The sequence below is a fragment of the Pristiophorus japonicus genome, chromosome 4 (assembly GCF_044704955.1).
Source record: "Pristiophorus japonicus isolate sPriJap1 chromosome 4, sPriJap1.hap1, whole genome shotgun sequence".
In the NCBI taxonomy this organism is placed as follows: Eukaryota; Metazoa; Chordata; class Chondrichthyes; family Pristiophoridae; genus Pristiophorus; species Pristiophorus japonicus.
Window position 1 is genome coordinate 33,839,539 of NC_091980.1, and position 13,168 is coordinate 33,852,706.

Sequence of the window (13,168 nt, forward strand, 5' to 3'; positions counted from 1 at the left end):
GCTTGCCATTGTCTCTGTCGAACTCCCCCTCTGGGTTCGACTCCATGTTGGGGCATGCCCAATTACCCTTGTCTGCCTGGAGAACTGTGTGCTGCTTTAACAATGTTGAATCTCTGTCCCAACCATTCATTAACACAGTACCTCTCATCTGCTTGTGGCCCTGCTCGCGTGGTTTAAATCCAAGTTTCTTGTCGCCACTGATACGTCCTTACTATACAGTATAAATGCACACGAGGCCCATGCTTGAGAGAAGGTCAATCTGTGACCTGTCCTTTATTCCTTAGCACTCAAGTGCAGGAAGTGGGTGGAGCTTCCCCTTTTATACCTGAAGTCCAGGTTAGGAGTGTCTCCCATCTAGTGGTCAGTGTTCTCACGGTGTACAACTTAGGTCAGATTATACATGGGTTACAATGCTGGTTGAATACATGACAGCGGCAGTCGACATCATGGACAGGGAAAAGATGGTGTCCAAACCATGAGGTGCAGCGCTAATAGAGCAACGACACGTGGTTCCACGCAAGGAAGACGATTGGGGTAAAAGTAGTAAGGCCATTTTAAAGGCCAGCAACCCGCCATTTTTGAATGAACTACTTGAAATTGGTTACCAATGTAAAAGTCCAGCTGTAACGAGCAAAATGTTGTTGAGCAATGTCGGGTGCAAATTGCAATCAGGCAATGTAGTGGGCGAACACCTAATGGTCGTATACAGGTCCAGCGGGCTAACCAATGCTGTAGCCTGCGTTCCCGGGATCAGAACGATGTACCATAGTGTCCCCACAGCTGACAGAAGTAGACAAGCCGCAGAGTAAACGATCCCCGGAGAGCAGAGGCACCGGTAGCGATACCCTGCCTCAGATCGGTTTAACATTGCAGGCACCGGATGGCAAGAACCGCCACGGGCCAGAAACAGTAAACTGCGCCTATGCTCACAGTTGGCTACTATCACCCACCACCCGGGTGGAAAAGGCGCAGCCCACAAACCCACTCGCCACCACGGCAATGCCCAAGAGCAAAGGGTCACCCACAACGGCTCCTCCAAATGGGACCTGGACCAGCCAGGATCCCAAACTAGAGAGTGCTTACAATGGTGCCCTCAAGGAAAGCGAGTCAGCAGTCCCCTATGAACTGCTAGACAAGACGAGGCAGCCCCACTGTCGCTTAGACGAAATGCTCACTCACTCAGACGGCTTCCCAGGGAGCAGCAGCGACACTGTGCAAACGAAAAGGACAGGGAGATCACAGACACATCAGCTGTCTTTGGGCTTGCCCGACACTGGGAGAAACGGCAAGAGCCCTGAGCTCCGGCAACTCGAGCAAAATGAGCTCACCTCACCCACAGACCCACTAGCATAGGACGGATCTCATCCACCCGTGCTGGAACTAGATTGTCCTTGTGTACCTGTACTGATCAGGTAAATGTACCACAGAAAAAGAAACACAACTGTAATCCACCCAACTAATGTACCAAGATGTAAATGTAAAATCCATGTGATGAACTTGAATGCAACTTGCATGTAACGGGCCATTAGCATGATCTCTGTGTGGGGAGGGGGAAAGGGGGACAATGGAATAGTCATGGATTCACAACCAGAAACCAGACTGGGACCTCCACAGGCAACAAATCTCACTACCAACCCACCCAAGCTAGAAGCGGCCCTCCAATGGTCAACCAGGACGAGCAAACCCCAGGTCACCGTCAATGTACGAGTCAATTTGCATTAAAGACTTAGGGGGAAGTGATGTCATGTATGTAGACATAGAAACATAGGAAATAGGTGCAGCAATAGACCATTCGAGCCTGCACCAGCATTCAATAAGATTATGGCTGATCATTCAGCTCAGTACCCCTTTCCTGCTTTCTCTCCATACCCCTTGATCCCTTTAGCTACAAGGGCCATATCTGACTCCCTCTTGAATATATCCAATGAACTGGCATCAACAACTCTCTGCGGTAGGGAATTCCACAAGTTAACAACTCTCTAAGTGAAGAAGTTTCTCCTCATCTCAGTCCTAAATGGCTTACCCCTTATCCTTAGACTATGTCCCCTGGTTCTGGACTTCCCCAACATTGGGAACATTCTTCCTGCATCTAACCTGTCCAGTCCAGTCAGAATTTTATATGTTTCTATGAGATCTTTTCTTATCCTTCTAAACTCCAGTGAATACAGGCCCAGTCGATTCAGTCTCTCATCATATGTCAGTCCTGCCATCCCGGGAATCAGTCTGGTGAAATTTTGCTGCACTCCCTCAATAGCAAGAGCGTCCTTCCTCAGATTAGGAGACCAAAACTGAACACAATATTCCAGGTGAGGCCTCACTAAGGCTCTGTTCAACTGCAGTAAGATCTCCCTGCTCCTATACTCAAATCCCCTTTCTATGAAGGCCAACATACCATTTGCTTTCTTCACCGCCTGCTGTACCTGCATGCCAACTTTCAATGAATGATGTACTATGACACCCAGGTCTCGTTGCACCTCCCCTTTTCCTAATCTGCCGCCATTCAGATAATATTATGCCTTTGTGTTTTTGCCACCAAAGTGGATAACCTCAGCTTTATCTACATTATACTGTATTTGCCACTCGTTTGCCCATTCACCTAACCTGTCCAAGTCACCCTGCAGCCTTTTAGCGTTCTCCTCACAGCTCACACCGCCACCCAGCTTAGTGTCATCTGTAAACTTGGAAATATTACACTCAATTCCCTCATCCAAATCATTAATGTATATTGTAAATAGCTGGGGTCCCAGCATTGAGCCCAGCGGCACCCCACGAGTCACTGCCTGCCATTCTGAAAAGGACCCGTTTATTCCGACTCTCTGCTTCCTGTCTGCCAACCAGTTCTCCATCCACGTCAGAACATTACCCCCAATACCATGTGCTTTAACTTCGCACACCAATTTCTTGTGTGGGACCTTGTCAAAAGCCTTTTGAAAGTCCAAATATACCACATCAACTGGTTCTCCCTTGTCCATTCTACCAGTTACATCCTCAAAAAATTCTAGAAGCTTTGTCAAGCAGGATTTCCCTTTCATAAATCCATCACTGCTTTCCAAATGTGTTGCTATTTCATCTTTAATAATTGATTCCAACATTTTCCCCACTACTGATGTCAGGCTACAATTACCCGTTTTCTCTCTCCCTCCTTTCTTAAAAAGTGGGGTTACATTAGCTACCCTCCAGTCCATAGGAACTGATCCAGAGTGGATACTAACTGCATAGTCACATAAGGTGTGCCACCAGAGGGCACTGCGGTGGGAGACCTGAGGGTCACCTGCAGAGGTGTGCAGGCTCAGTATAAAAGGCTGCTCACCATGCTTGTGTCTTACTCTGGAGTTCCAATAAATGGGATTAAGGTCATAAAAACTTAAGTACAATACTAGACCTTGTGGGTCATTCATAAGAGTATTAAAGACATAACAATGAAGAAAAGCTTTAAAAAAAAATTAGACTCTTAAGCCTTGTGTAAGGCTTTACTTCATTTCCCTTTTAAGAGTGAAACTGGAAAAGTTAATCCTGAGCACTGCTTCAAGTAAGCTACAACTGCCGGTGAATGGAAAATTGGTTGAAAGCAGTAAAAGGAAGTTCAGAACAGATGTTAGGAAGCTGTTCTTCACTCAAAGGGTAACTAAAACTTGGAAAGGTCTTCTCAGTAGGGTAGAAGAGTAAAAGCTCTTGACCTTGTTAGGAGGGGGGGAGGGTTTCGCCGGATGGCGAGCCAAATGCACGCAAGCAGTTGGTGACCTGTGCTGAATATCACGGGAATGATAATTGTGAGCAGTGACCACAGCAAAGTGATTTAAACCTGTGGATCTATTCATTTTGAAGCAGTACATAAAAGTCAGACTTTGGAGGTTCGCTTATGTTTAGAGGGCAGTTGTTGCTGCACTTTCCATTACCAACATGGCGATCGAGCGGCTTCAGCCCAGCTACAGTCAGTACTGCGCAGGCGTCGCCGGCTCGGCGCCCACAGACCGGCATCCTGCAGTCCTCACGGCGTGAATCCACGTGCTTAATACGGCTGCTCTGATAGGCTGGCTTCCGCCAAAGGCAAATTGACGATGCGATCGGATTGGAGAACCTCAACGTAGCAACGGCGCCATTTTGTTTTTTGGGGGACCCAGAAAGGTGCGGAACTGGAATACAAAATCGTGAACGGCAGCCACGGTAAGGCCAACAGTAGCGGCAGAGGCGCGTGTGCGGCGCCCGTTCTTTTAGCTTTAATGCGCGACTGGAATTTGTGCGGCGCGGAGGCGCTAAATTTGCGGGAATCCCCTCCTCCTTCTCCCCTCCCTCAGTGTGGGCAGAGTTCGCGGAGACACAGGACAATAAGGCTGCAGCTCATTGGCCGTCAGGCGGTGTGTTTGTGAGTATGTGAGCAGCAGAGAGCCCGGGCTTTGCGGGAGCCGGGAGGGAGGAGGAGGAGGAGGAGGGGAAGGGGGGAAAAGGGGAGAGGAGAAGAGAAGGGGAGAGGAGAAGGGGGGGGGAAGAGGAGGAGGAGGAGGGGAGAGGAGAAGAGAAGGGGAGAGGAGAAGGGGGAGGAAGAGGAGAAGGGGGAGGAAGAGGAGAAGGGGGAGGGAGAGGAGAAGGAGGGAGAGGAGAAGGGGGGAAAGGGGAGAGAGAGGAGAAGGGGGGAAAGGGGAGAGAGAGGAGAAGGGGGGAAAGGGGAGAGAGAGGAGAAGGGGGGAAAGGGGAGAGGAGAAGGGGGGGAGGAGAAGGGAAGGAGGGGGGAGGAAAGGGAGGAGAGGAGAAGGGAGGGGAGGAGAAGGGAGGGGAGAGGAGAGGGAGGGGAGAGGAGAAGGGGGAGAGGAGAGGAGAGGAGAGGGAGGGAGAGGAGAAGGGGGGAGGAGGAAGGGCACACCTCGGCGGGGTGAGGTGAAAGGGATCGTCCTTGGGGCGTGACATCCGACAGGAGATCTCCAGTGCCTGAGGACACGAGAAATGGCCTCAGTGTTTGGGACCCTGAGGGAGCAGCTCCACAAGTTGCAACATGGACATAAAAAACAAATTGCATTTATATTATCATCATAGCGTCTTTCACGACCACCGGATGTCCCAAAGTGCTTTACAGCTAATGAAATACTTTTTGAAGTGTAGTCACTCTTGGCATCCAATTTGCTCACAGCAAGCTATCTCAAACAGCTGCTTCTTAGGCGATCCCTCGAATCGAGGATGACTTGCTTCCACACCAAAAAGAGATGTGTTCAATGAGCCCACAGGTGTTTTAATGAAGGACCTAATATTCCAGGTCGCGAACTGCATATCGAAAGGTGAAAGATGCCTGTGCGTGGATTTTTTTTTTTAATGTGTGCTCGCTTTTGCACTCCAGCCACCAAGCGGGCTTGACAGAGATTGGTCTTGGTCCAGTGGCAAGGGTTAACCGAGACGACTGGAGACCAGCTCTGCTGCACGGAACAAATGCGCACACGTATCGTAGTGTTGGCTGGCCCGTGCTGCCCCTGGGCCCACGCCTCTCCTGGGCCCCAAACTCAAGCCTCTCCTGGGCCCCAAACTCGAGCCTCTCCTGGGCCCCAAACTCGAGCCTCTCCTGGGCCCTGATCACATCGCACTGCAATCTCTCGCCGCTCCTGCGTCCGACCTCACTGCTCCTGCTGTACCTTCCCACGCTCCAATCACCAACCTGGGTTATGGTGATGTCCACACCAAACAGCAAGGTGATAATGGCCAGCAGGGTATTCTCCCGGTCTTGGACCATCATTACTTTGAACCAAACTTGCAGTCATTAATTGGTGGTAAAATAGGTGGAGATGCCCTGAGGATGTGGGATGTGTTATACAAATACAGTTTCTTCCCTTGTCTGCTGGGATTCCAATGTTATACTTTGGACAATGATGAGGAGACATAAATTTAAAGTCCTTTATAATGTGAGGGGAGGGAGGGGCAGGTGGGTTAGAGGAGAAGTTTTTGGAGTATAAGTAAGAGAGGGAATAGTATTTTTTTGTGCTGTAAACATCTGTGATTCTGTGGAATCTAGAGGTAGAAAATACACTCTATGGGCCCAAGTTTCCACATGATTTGCGCCTGATTCTTAGGAGCAACTGGTGGAGAACGAACGATCTTAGAAATCGCAATTCTCCACATTTTTTTTCCTGCAGTTCTAGTCAGGTAGAACAGTTCTACTTTGGAACAGAATTTTTTCTTCAAAAGGGGGCGTGCCCGGCCACTGATGCCTGATTTCAAAGTTTGCACAGTGAAAACGTACTCCAAACTAACTTAGAATGGAGCAAGCGAAGATTTTTGTAGAACTGAAAAAACCTGTTCTACACATTAAAAAATTAGGCGTCCAGAACGAGGTGGTGCGGGGGGGGGAAGGGAAGTCATTAAATTCTATAATAAATCCTTATTTATATTTCTACAAATATTATACAAATAAATCCAACCTGAATAAACATTTATAAGCAAAGAAAAGATTAAATAAACCATCTTCCTACCTGTGTGAAAGTGCTTCAGCCAGCCTCACAAGTTCGTTCGTTCGTTCCTGACGGCAGAGGGGGAGGAGGAAGCCGTTCCCGACGGCGGGAGGGAGTGCGGGACCGACCGACCGACCGCAGGGGGGGGGAGGGGGAGGAGGAAGCCGTTCCCGACGGCGGGAGGGAGTGCGGGACCGACCGACCGACCGCAGGGGGGGGGGGGGGGGGGGGGAGGAAGCCATTCCAGACGGCGGGCAGGAGTGTGGGACCGATCGACCGAAAGCAGCGGCGGGGGGGGGAGGAAGCCGTTCCAGACGGTGGGCGGGAAGGAGACAGTGAGAAGGCTGCAGGAAGCCTGAGAAGTTGAGCAGCCATTGCTTCCTGCAGCCTTCTCTGTGCTGATGGCAATGTGCTTTTATTAAAAAATGTTCAAAAATTAAACAGCTACAAAGAACTACAAAAATGGCCGAGTGCCAATGTTTCCTTCGCACTGCGCGTGCGCGAACGCTCCAATGCGCACGCGCAGGGTTGCCGGCAGGAAAAAAAACTAATTTAAATGGTATCCGCCCCCTCCCACCTACAAAATCGGCGCGAGTGGTAGGCTCCGCCCCCTACACGCCGCGCCAGGCAGACATGGAGCTGCAAGGCGCTCGAGAATAGTGCGTTTTTTTTTTTTAAGGCGCCGTTTTAGGCGTGAAAAACAGGCGCCCAGCTCGGAGGGGCGCCCGTTTTTTATCGTGTGGAAACTTGGGCCCTATGTTCCTAGTTATCTTCATAGAATCATAGAAAAAAACGACACAGGAGACCATTCGACCCATTGTGTCCGTGCCGGTTGAAAAGAGTTACCCAGCCTAATTCCATCTTCCAGCACGAGGTTTGTAGCCCTGTAGATTACAGTTCTTTAAGTGCACATCCAAGTACATTTTTAATGTGATTAAGGTTTCTGCCTGTACCACCCTTTCAGACAGTGAGTTCCAGATGCCACCATCTGGGTGAAGAAATGCTTCCTCATCTCCCCTCTAATCCTTCTACCAACTACTTTAAATCTATGCCCCCTGCTTACTGACCCCTCTGCTAAGGTCCCTCCTATTCACTCTTATCAACGCCCCTCATAATTTTATACACCTCAATTAAATCTCCCCTCAGCCGCCTCTGTTCCAAGAATGGCAGCAGATTAGGAAAAGAGGAGGTGCAACGCGACCTGGGTGTCATGGTTCATCAGTCATTGAAAGTTGGCATACAGGTACAGCAGGCGGTGAAGAAGGCAAATGGTATGTTGGCCCTCATAGCTAGGGGATTTGAGTATAGGAGTAGGGAGGTCTTACTGCAGTTGTATAGGGCCTTGGTGAGGCCTCACCTGGAATATTATGTTCTGTTTTGGTCTCCTAATCTGAGGAAGGACGTTCTTGCTATTGAGGGAGTGCAGTGAAGTTTCACCAGACTGATTCTCGGGATGGCTGGACTGACATATGAGGCGAGACTAGATCAACTGGGCCTTTATACATTGGAGTTTAGAAGGATGAGAGGGGATCTCATAGAAACATACAAGATTCTGATGGGACGGGACAGTTTAGATGCGGGTAGAATGTTCCCGATGTTGGGGAAGTCCAGAACCAGGGGACATAGTCTAAGGATAAGGGGTAGGCCATTTAGGACTGAGATGAGGAGAAACTTCTTCACTCAGAGTTGTTAACCTGTGGAATTCCCTACCGCAGAGAGTTGTTGATGCCAGTTCATTGGATATATTCAAGAGGGAGTTAGATATGGCCCTTATGCTAAAGGGATCAAGGGGTATGGAGAGAAAGCAGGAAAGGGATACTGAGGGAATGATCAGCTATGATCTTATTGAATGGTGGTGCAGGCTCGAAGGGCCGAATGGCCTACTCCTGCACCTATTTTCTGTTTCTATGAAAACAACCCCAGCCTCATCAATCTTTCCTCATAGCTAAAGTTTTCCAGTCCTGACAACATCCTCATAAATCTCCTCTGCACCCTTTCTAGTGCAATCACATCCTTCCTGTAATGTGACCAGAACTGCACGCAGTACTCCAGCTGTGGCCTAAAACTAGTGTTGTATACAGTTCTAGCATAACTTCCCTGCTCTTGTATTCTATGCCTTGGCTAATACAGGAAAGCATTCTGTATGCCTTTTTAACTACCTTATCGACCTGTCCTATCTTTAAGGATCTGTAGATATAAACTCCAAGGTCCCTCTGTTCCTCCACACCTCTCAGTATGCTCCCATTTATTGTGTATTCCCTTGCCTTGTTGCCCCTCCCCAAATGCATTACCTCACACTTTTCCAGATTGAATTCCATTCGCCACTTTCCTGTCCAACTGACCAGTTCATCGATATCTTCCTGCAGTCTAGAGCTTTCCTCCTCATTGTCAACCACACGGCCAATTTTTGTATTATCTGCAAATTTATTTATCACGCCCCCTAGATTTAAGTCTAAATCATTAATATATATACTACAAAAAGTAAGGGACTGAGCCCTGTACCTTGCAGTCACAATTGCCCTTAACCATTACCCTTTGCTTCCTGCCACTGAGTCAATTTTTGATCCAGTTTGCCATTCTCCCTTGGATTCCATGGGCTTTAACATTTTTGATCAGCCTACCATATGGGAACTTGTCAAAAGCTTTGCTAAAATCTATGTAAAGTACATAAAAAGCACTGCCCTCATCGACCCTTCTTGTTACCTCCTCAAATAACTCAATCAAGTTAGTCAGACATGACCTTCCCATAACAAATCCATGCTGACTGTCCTTGATTAATCTGTGTCTTTCTAAATTAAGGTTTATACTCTCCCTCAGAATTGATTCTAGTAATTTGCCCACCAATGAGGTTGAACTAACTGGCCTATAATTGCTCGGTTTATCCCTTTCTCCTTTTTTGAACAATGGTATAATGTTAGCAGTTCTCCAATCCTCTGGCACAATTCCTGTAGCCAGGGAGGATTAAAAAATCTTGTATACAATTGATTGCAACAATTACAACTTGCATTTATATAGCACCTTTTGATGTAATAAAACATTGCAAGGCACTTCAGGAGTGTTATCAAAAGCAAAATTTGGCACTGAGCCAGATAAGCAGATGTTGGGGCAGATGACCAAAAGTTTGGTCGAAGAGGTAGGTTTTAAGGAGCATCTTAAAGGAGAAAAGATAAGTAGAGAGCCGGAGAGGTTTAGGGAGGGAATTCCAGAGCTTGGGATGTAGGCCGCTGAAGGCACGGTCGGAGCTGTTCAAGAGGTCAGAATTTGCAGAGCACAGAGACCTTGGGGGATTGTAGAGCTGGAGGAGACGACAGAGATAGGGAGGGGCGTGGCCATGGAGGGATTTGAAAACAAGGATGAGAATTTTAAGATAGAGACGTTGCTTAACTAGGTGACAATGTAGGTCAGCGAGCACAGGGGTGAGGGGTGACGAGTTAGGTCAAGGGGTGACGAGTTAGGTCAAGGACTGCAGAGTTTTGGATTACCTCAAGTTTATGGAGGATAGAACTAGGGAGGCTGGCCAGGAGTGCATTGGAATAGTCAAGTCTAGAAGTAACAAAGGCCTATACAGGTTGAACCTCTCTCATCCAGCACTCTTGGGACCAGCCCTGTGTCAGATAAGGGATTTTGCCGGACGACGGGAGATCACGTTAAATTGGATGGTACAGGTACTGAGCAAGGGGATATCGGGGCTGGCAGGCTTGGGGCTGGGAGTGTGGCAGAGAAATCGCAAGGTCAGGCCAGCGATTGCGGGAGTCAGCAGCGAGGAAGGGCTTCAATTTGTTCATGTTGATTTGGTCGGGAAGGTACTGGATAAGGGAGGTTCAATCTGTATAATTACTGTTGCAATTTGGGTTTTAAAATGGTATCGCAGCATTTCCTGTGAGAGGACCTTGTCTCATTCCTTCCTCTTTCCCCTGCCCAGCCCCCCCCACCCCGCCAATAAACTGGAAGCTGTACCTTTGACATATTCTACCATTGCAAATTTGTCCAGTTGCAATAATCTGTGTATTGGACTTTGTACATTGTCAATCAACTCAGCATGGCAGAAGAACAAATCACAATTTGAGCTTTTACTGATATGTATGTTGGTTACTTGTATTCAGATTAAAGAAAGGAGTATTGTGCATATGGAACAGCACAATACAATAGTTAACCATAAAGGTCTTTTGTAAGAGAATCTGCTAATGAAGTGAGGGTAAAATATTGTAGGTGAAATGGCCTTTTTCTTGTCTCCTGCACAATGCTTTGTTGACTATCTCCTCTATCAAGATTCAGAGACAATCGCTTCATCGTACCAAAGGTTGTCTACCATTAAGCATTTATCACTCTAGTCTCTCCAGTTCTATTTTGTACAAATGCAGAGACTTATGTGAGGTAATCTTTTCCCCTCCCCACCAATTCTCTGTTATAATGTTCTATAGTATATTCCAGTGGAATCTTGGCAAGTGATTTACTCCAGATGAGAAAAAGGGTGCTGCTACCTTTCTCCGATTCTTTTCCCCACATCAATAGATTAGAAAGAAAGAACTTGCATTCATATAGCACGTTTCATGACCTTTGGACATTCCAAAGCACTTTGCAGCCAATGTACAGTGGAAGTAGTCACTGTTGTAATGTAGGACGCAAAGCAGCTAATTTACACATATCAAGCTTCCACAAATAGCAATGAAATAAATGACCAGATCATCTGTTTTTCTGGTGTTTGGTTGAGGAATAAATATTGACCAGGACACTGGGGGAAATCCCCTGCTCTTTGAATCGTGCCACTGGATTTTTTACTGTTAGTTGTGAAGGGGCTTCGCTTTAACATTCATCTGAAAAAGGCACCTCTAATGAGTTCCTGCATTGAAATGTCAACCTAACCTATGTGATCAAGTCTCTAGAGTGGGGCTTGAGCCCATGACCTTCTGACTAAAACAAATGTAAGGCTGGTTATTCTATCTACCTTAGTGGTAGTGCTCTCGCATCTGAATCGTAAGGTTGTGGGTTTAAGTTGTACTCCAGAGACTTGAGCACATAAGCCAGACAGGCACTTCAGTGCAGTACTGAGGGAATGTTGTACTATCGGAGGTGACGTCTTTCTGATGAGACGTTAAACCGTGGCTGTCTCCCCTTTCATGTGGAAGTAAAAGATCCCATGATGCTGTTTGAAGAGCAGAGGAGTTTGCATTAGTGACCGGGCCAATATTTATTCCTCAACCAACACACGAAAACAGATCATCTGGTGGTGATCGTCATCTGAAATGCCAGAATGAGGCACCCATATTGTGTTTCAGTATCGTATATGTTCTGTTACTCTGCTTCAAATATTATAAGTGCACTATTATTCTTGGCTCAACTAGATTTTCTGTCACCTCCAATCCCTTTGCCTTTATGCCTTTCTCCCCCCCGCCCCTCACATTCAACCCAGAAGCCTACAGATTCAAAACCAATCACTGGATTGTTGAGTTCTCTATGATAATGGTCCTGAAAAGGAAACTGACAAAAAAAATGGTGGCAAAAGGAAAAAGAGAGACACAAATGACATTTTAATTTTTCCCCTACACAGATATGATGAAATGAATGTACTAGTCTGTTGGTAGGGAAGAGAGAGGAATAGTGCTCAAATACCATGGAATTGTCATCATCATTTATTCAGCAGATATTTACTGGGCACAATCCATATAAAACTTGTGTCGAAAGTTTCAGTTGTACCAGGAATATTGAGTTTTCACTTTTCACGATGGTATGGCACTGTTTAAGGAGGCCATACCTTAACACATCGTGAACTACTGAACTTTTACACCAATGTGCTGCCTCTTAAAATAATTCTCAAATTAAGGGTTATTTGGAAAAGCTTATGGGTGCTTCACACAACAAGGATTTTACTTCTGTATACCTGATCCATGCACTAATGTACCATATTCAATCTACTTTACCCCTAGTTTGTCAAGTAACACTGATAGAAAGATATCGAGGCCCCACTGTGTACAGTTAATGCTGAAGCTTTCATACTCTGATTGCCCGTTGATAGGCATGCATGATCAAAAATGTGCCAATCTCACTGGACACTCAAGTTCCTTGTTGCTGAGTCCTAGAGCTGATATTAGTTAAGAAACTTTGAGTTTGGAGACCAAAACTGGCAGGCAACATTGAATAAATCACATTAATTTGCAAATGTCACTTGTGGGAGCACAGTCCCGCATTTCTAAACTCTTTGCTTCAGCACATGGTCTGAAGTTTGGATTAAGAAAACAGGAAGATTGAAGTTTGGATTAAAAAAAAAACAGGAAGTTTGGATCGAAAGAGACTGTTCGACATCATCATCATAGGCTGTCTCTCGGAATCGAGGAAGACTTGCTTCCACTCCTAAAGTGAGTCCTTTGGTGGTTGAACAGTCCAATGCGAGAGCCACAGACTCTGTCACAGGTGGGACAGACATTCGTCGAGGAAGGGGTGGGTGGGACTGATTTGCCACACTCCTTACGCTGCCTGCGCCTGACCTCTTCGTGCTCACGGCGTTGAGATTCAAAGAGCTCAACGCCCTCCCGGATGCATTTTCTCCACCTAGGGTGGTCTTCGGCCAGGGACTCCCAGATGTCAGTGGTGATGTCGCACTTTACCAGGGAGGCTTTGAGGGTTTCCTTGTTAGTGTTAGACAATGTGGTGCCTTTCTGCCATTTAAGTGAGTAACTGGTCATTGTCTGGATGTTAAATATTTGAGTACCTTGGAACTAAACGATGTTAAATATGAGTACCTT

The 13,168-nt window shown here is 46.9% G+C and overlaps 1 protein-coding gene across 2 annotated transcripts in view; it reads left to right on the forward strand.

The window, feature by feature from the left end:
* The first annotated feature begins 4,059 nt into the window (after positions 1-4,059).
* The window catches only part of hmgxb3 (HMG box domain containing 3), a 92,796-nt gene continuing 83,687 nt past the window's right edge, over positions 4,060-13,168 (forward strand). Inside the window, exon 1 of one of the 2 annotated variants that reach the window (XM_070878092.1) lies at positions 4,060-4,164. Coding sequence is in view for 1 of the 2 variants with exons in the window: in XM_070878091.1 (XP_070734192.1) it covers positions 5,225-5,267 (43 nt within the window). In the remaining variant the exon portion in view is untranslated. Of the gene's footprint in view, positions 4,165-5,198; positions 5,268-13,168 lie in introns of those variants that run through there. The other variant, XM_070878091.1, reaches the window with a different exon arrangement.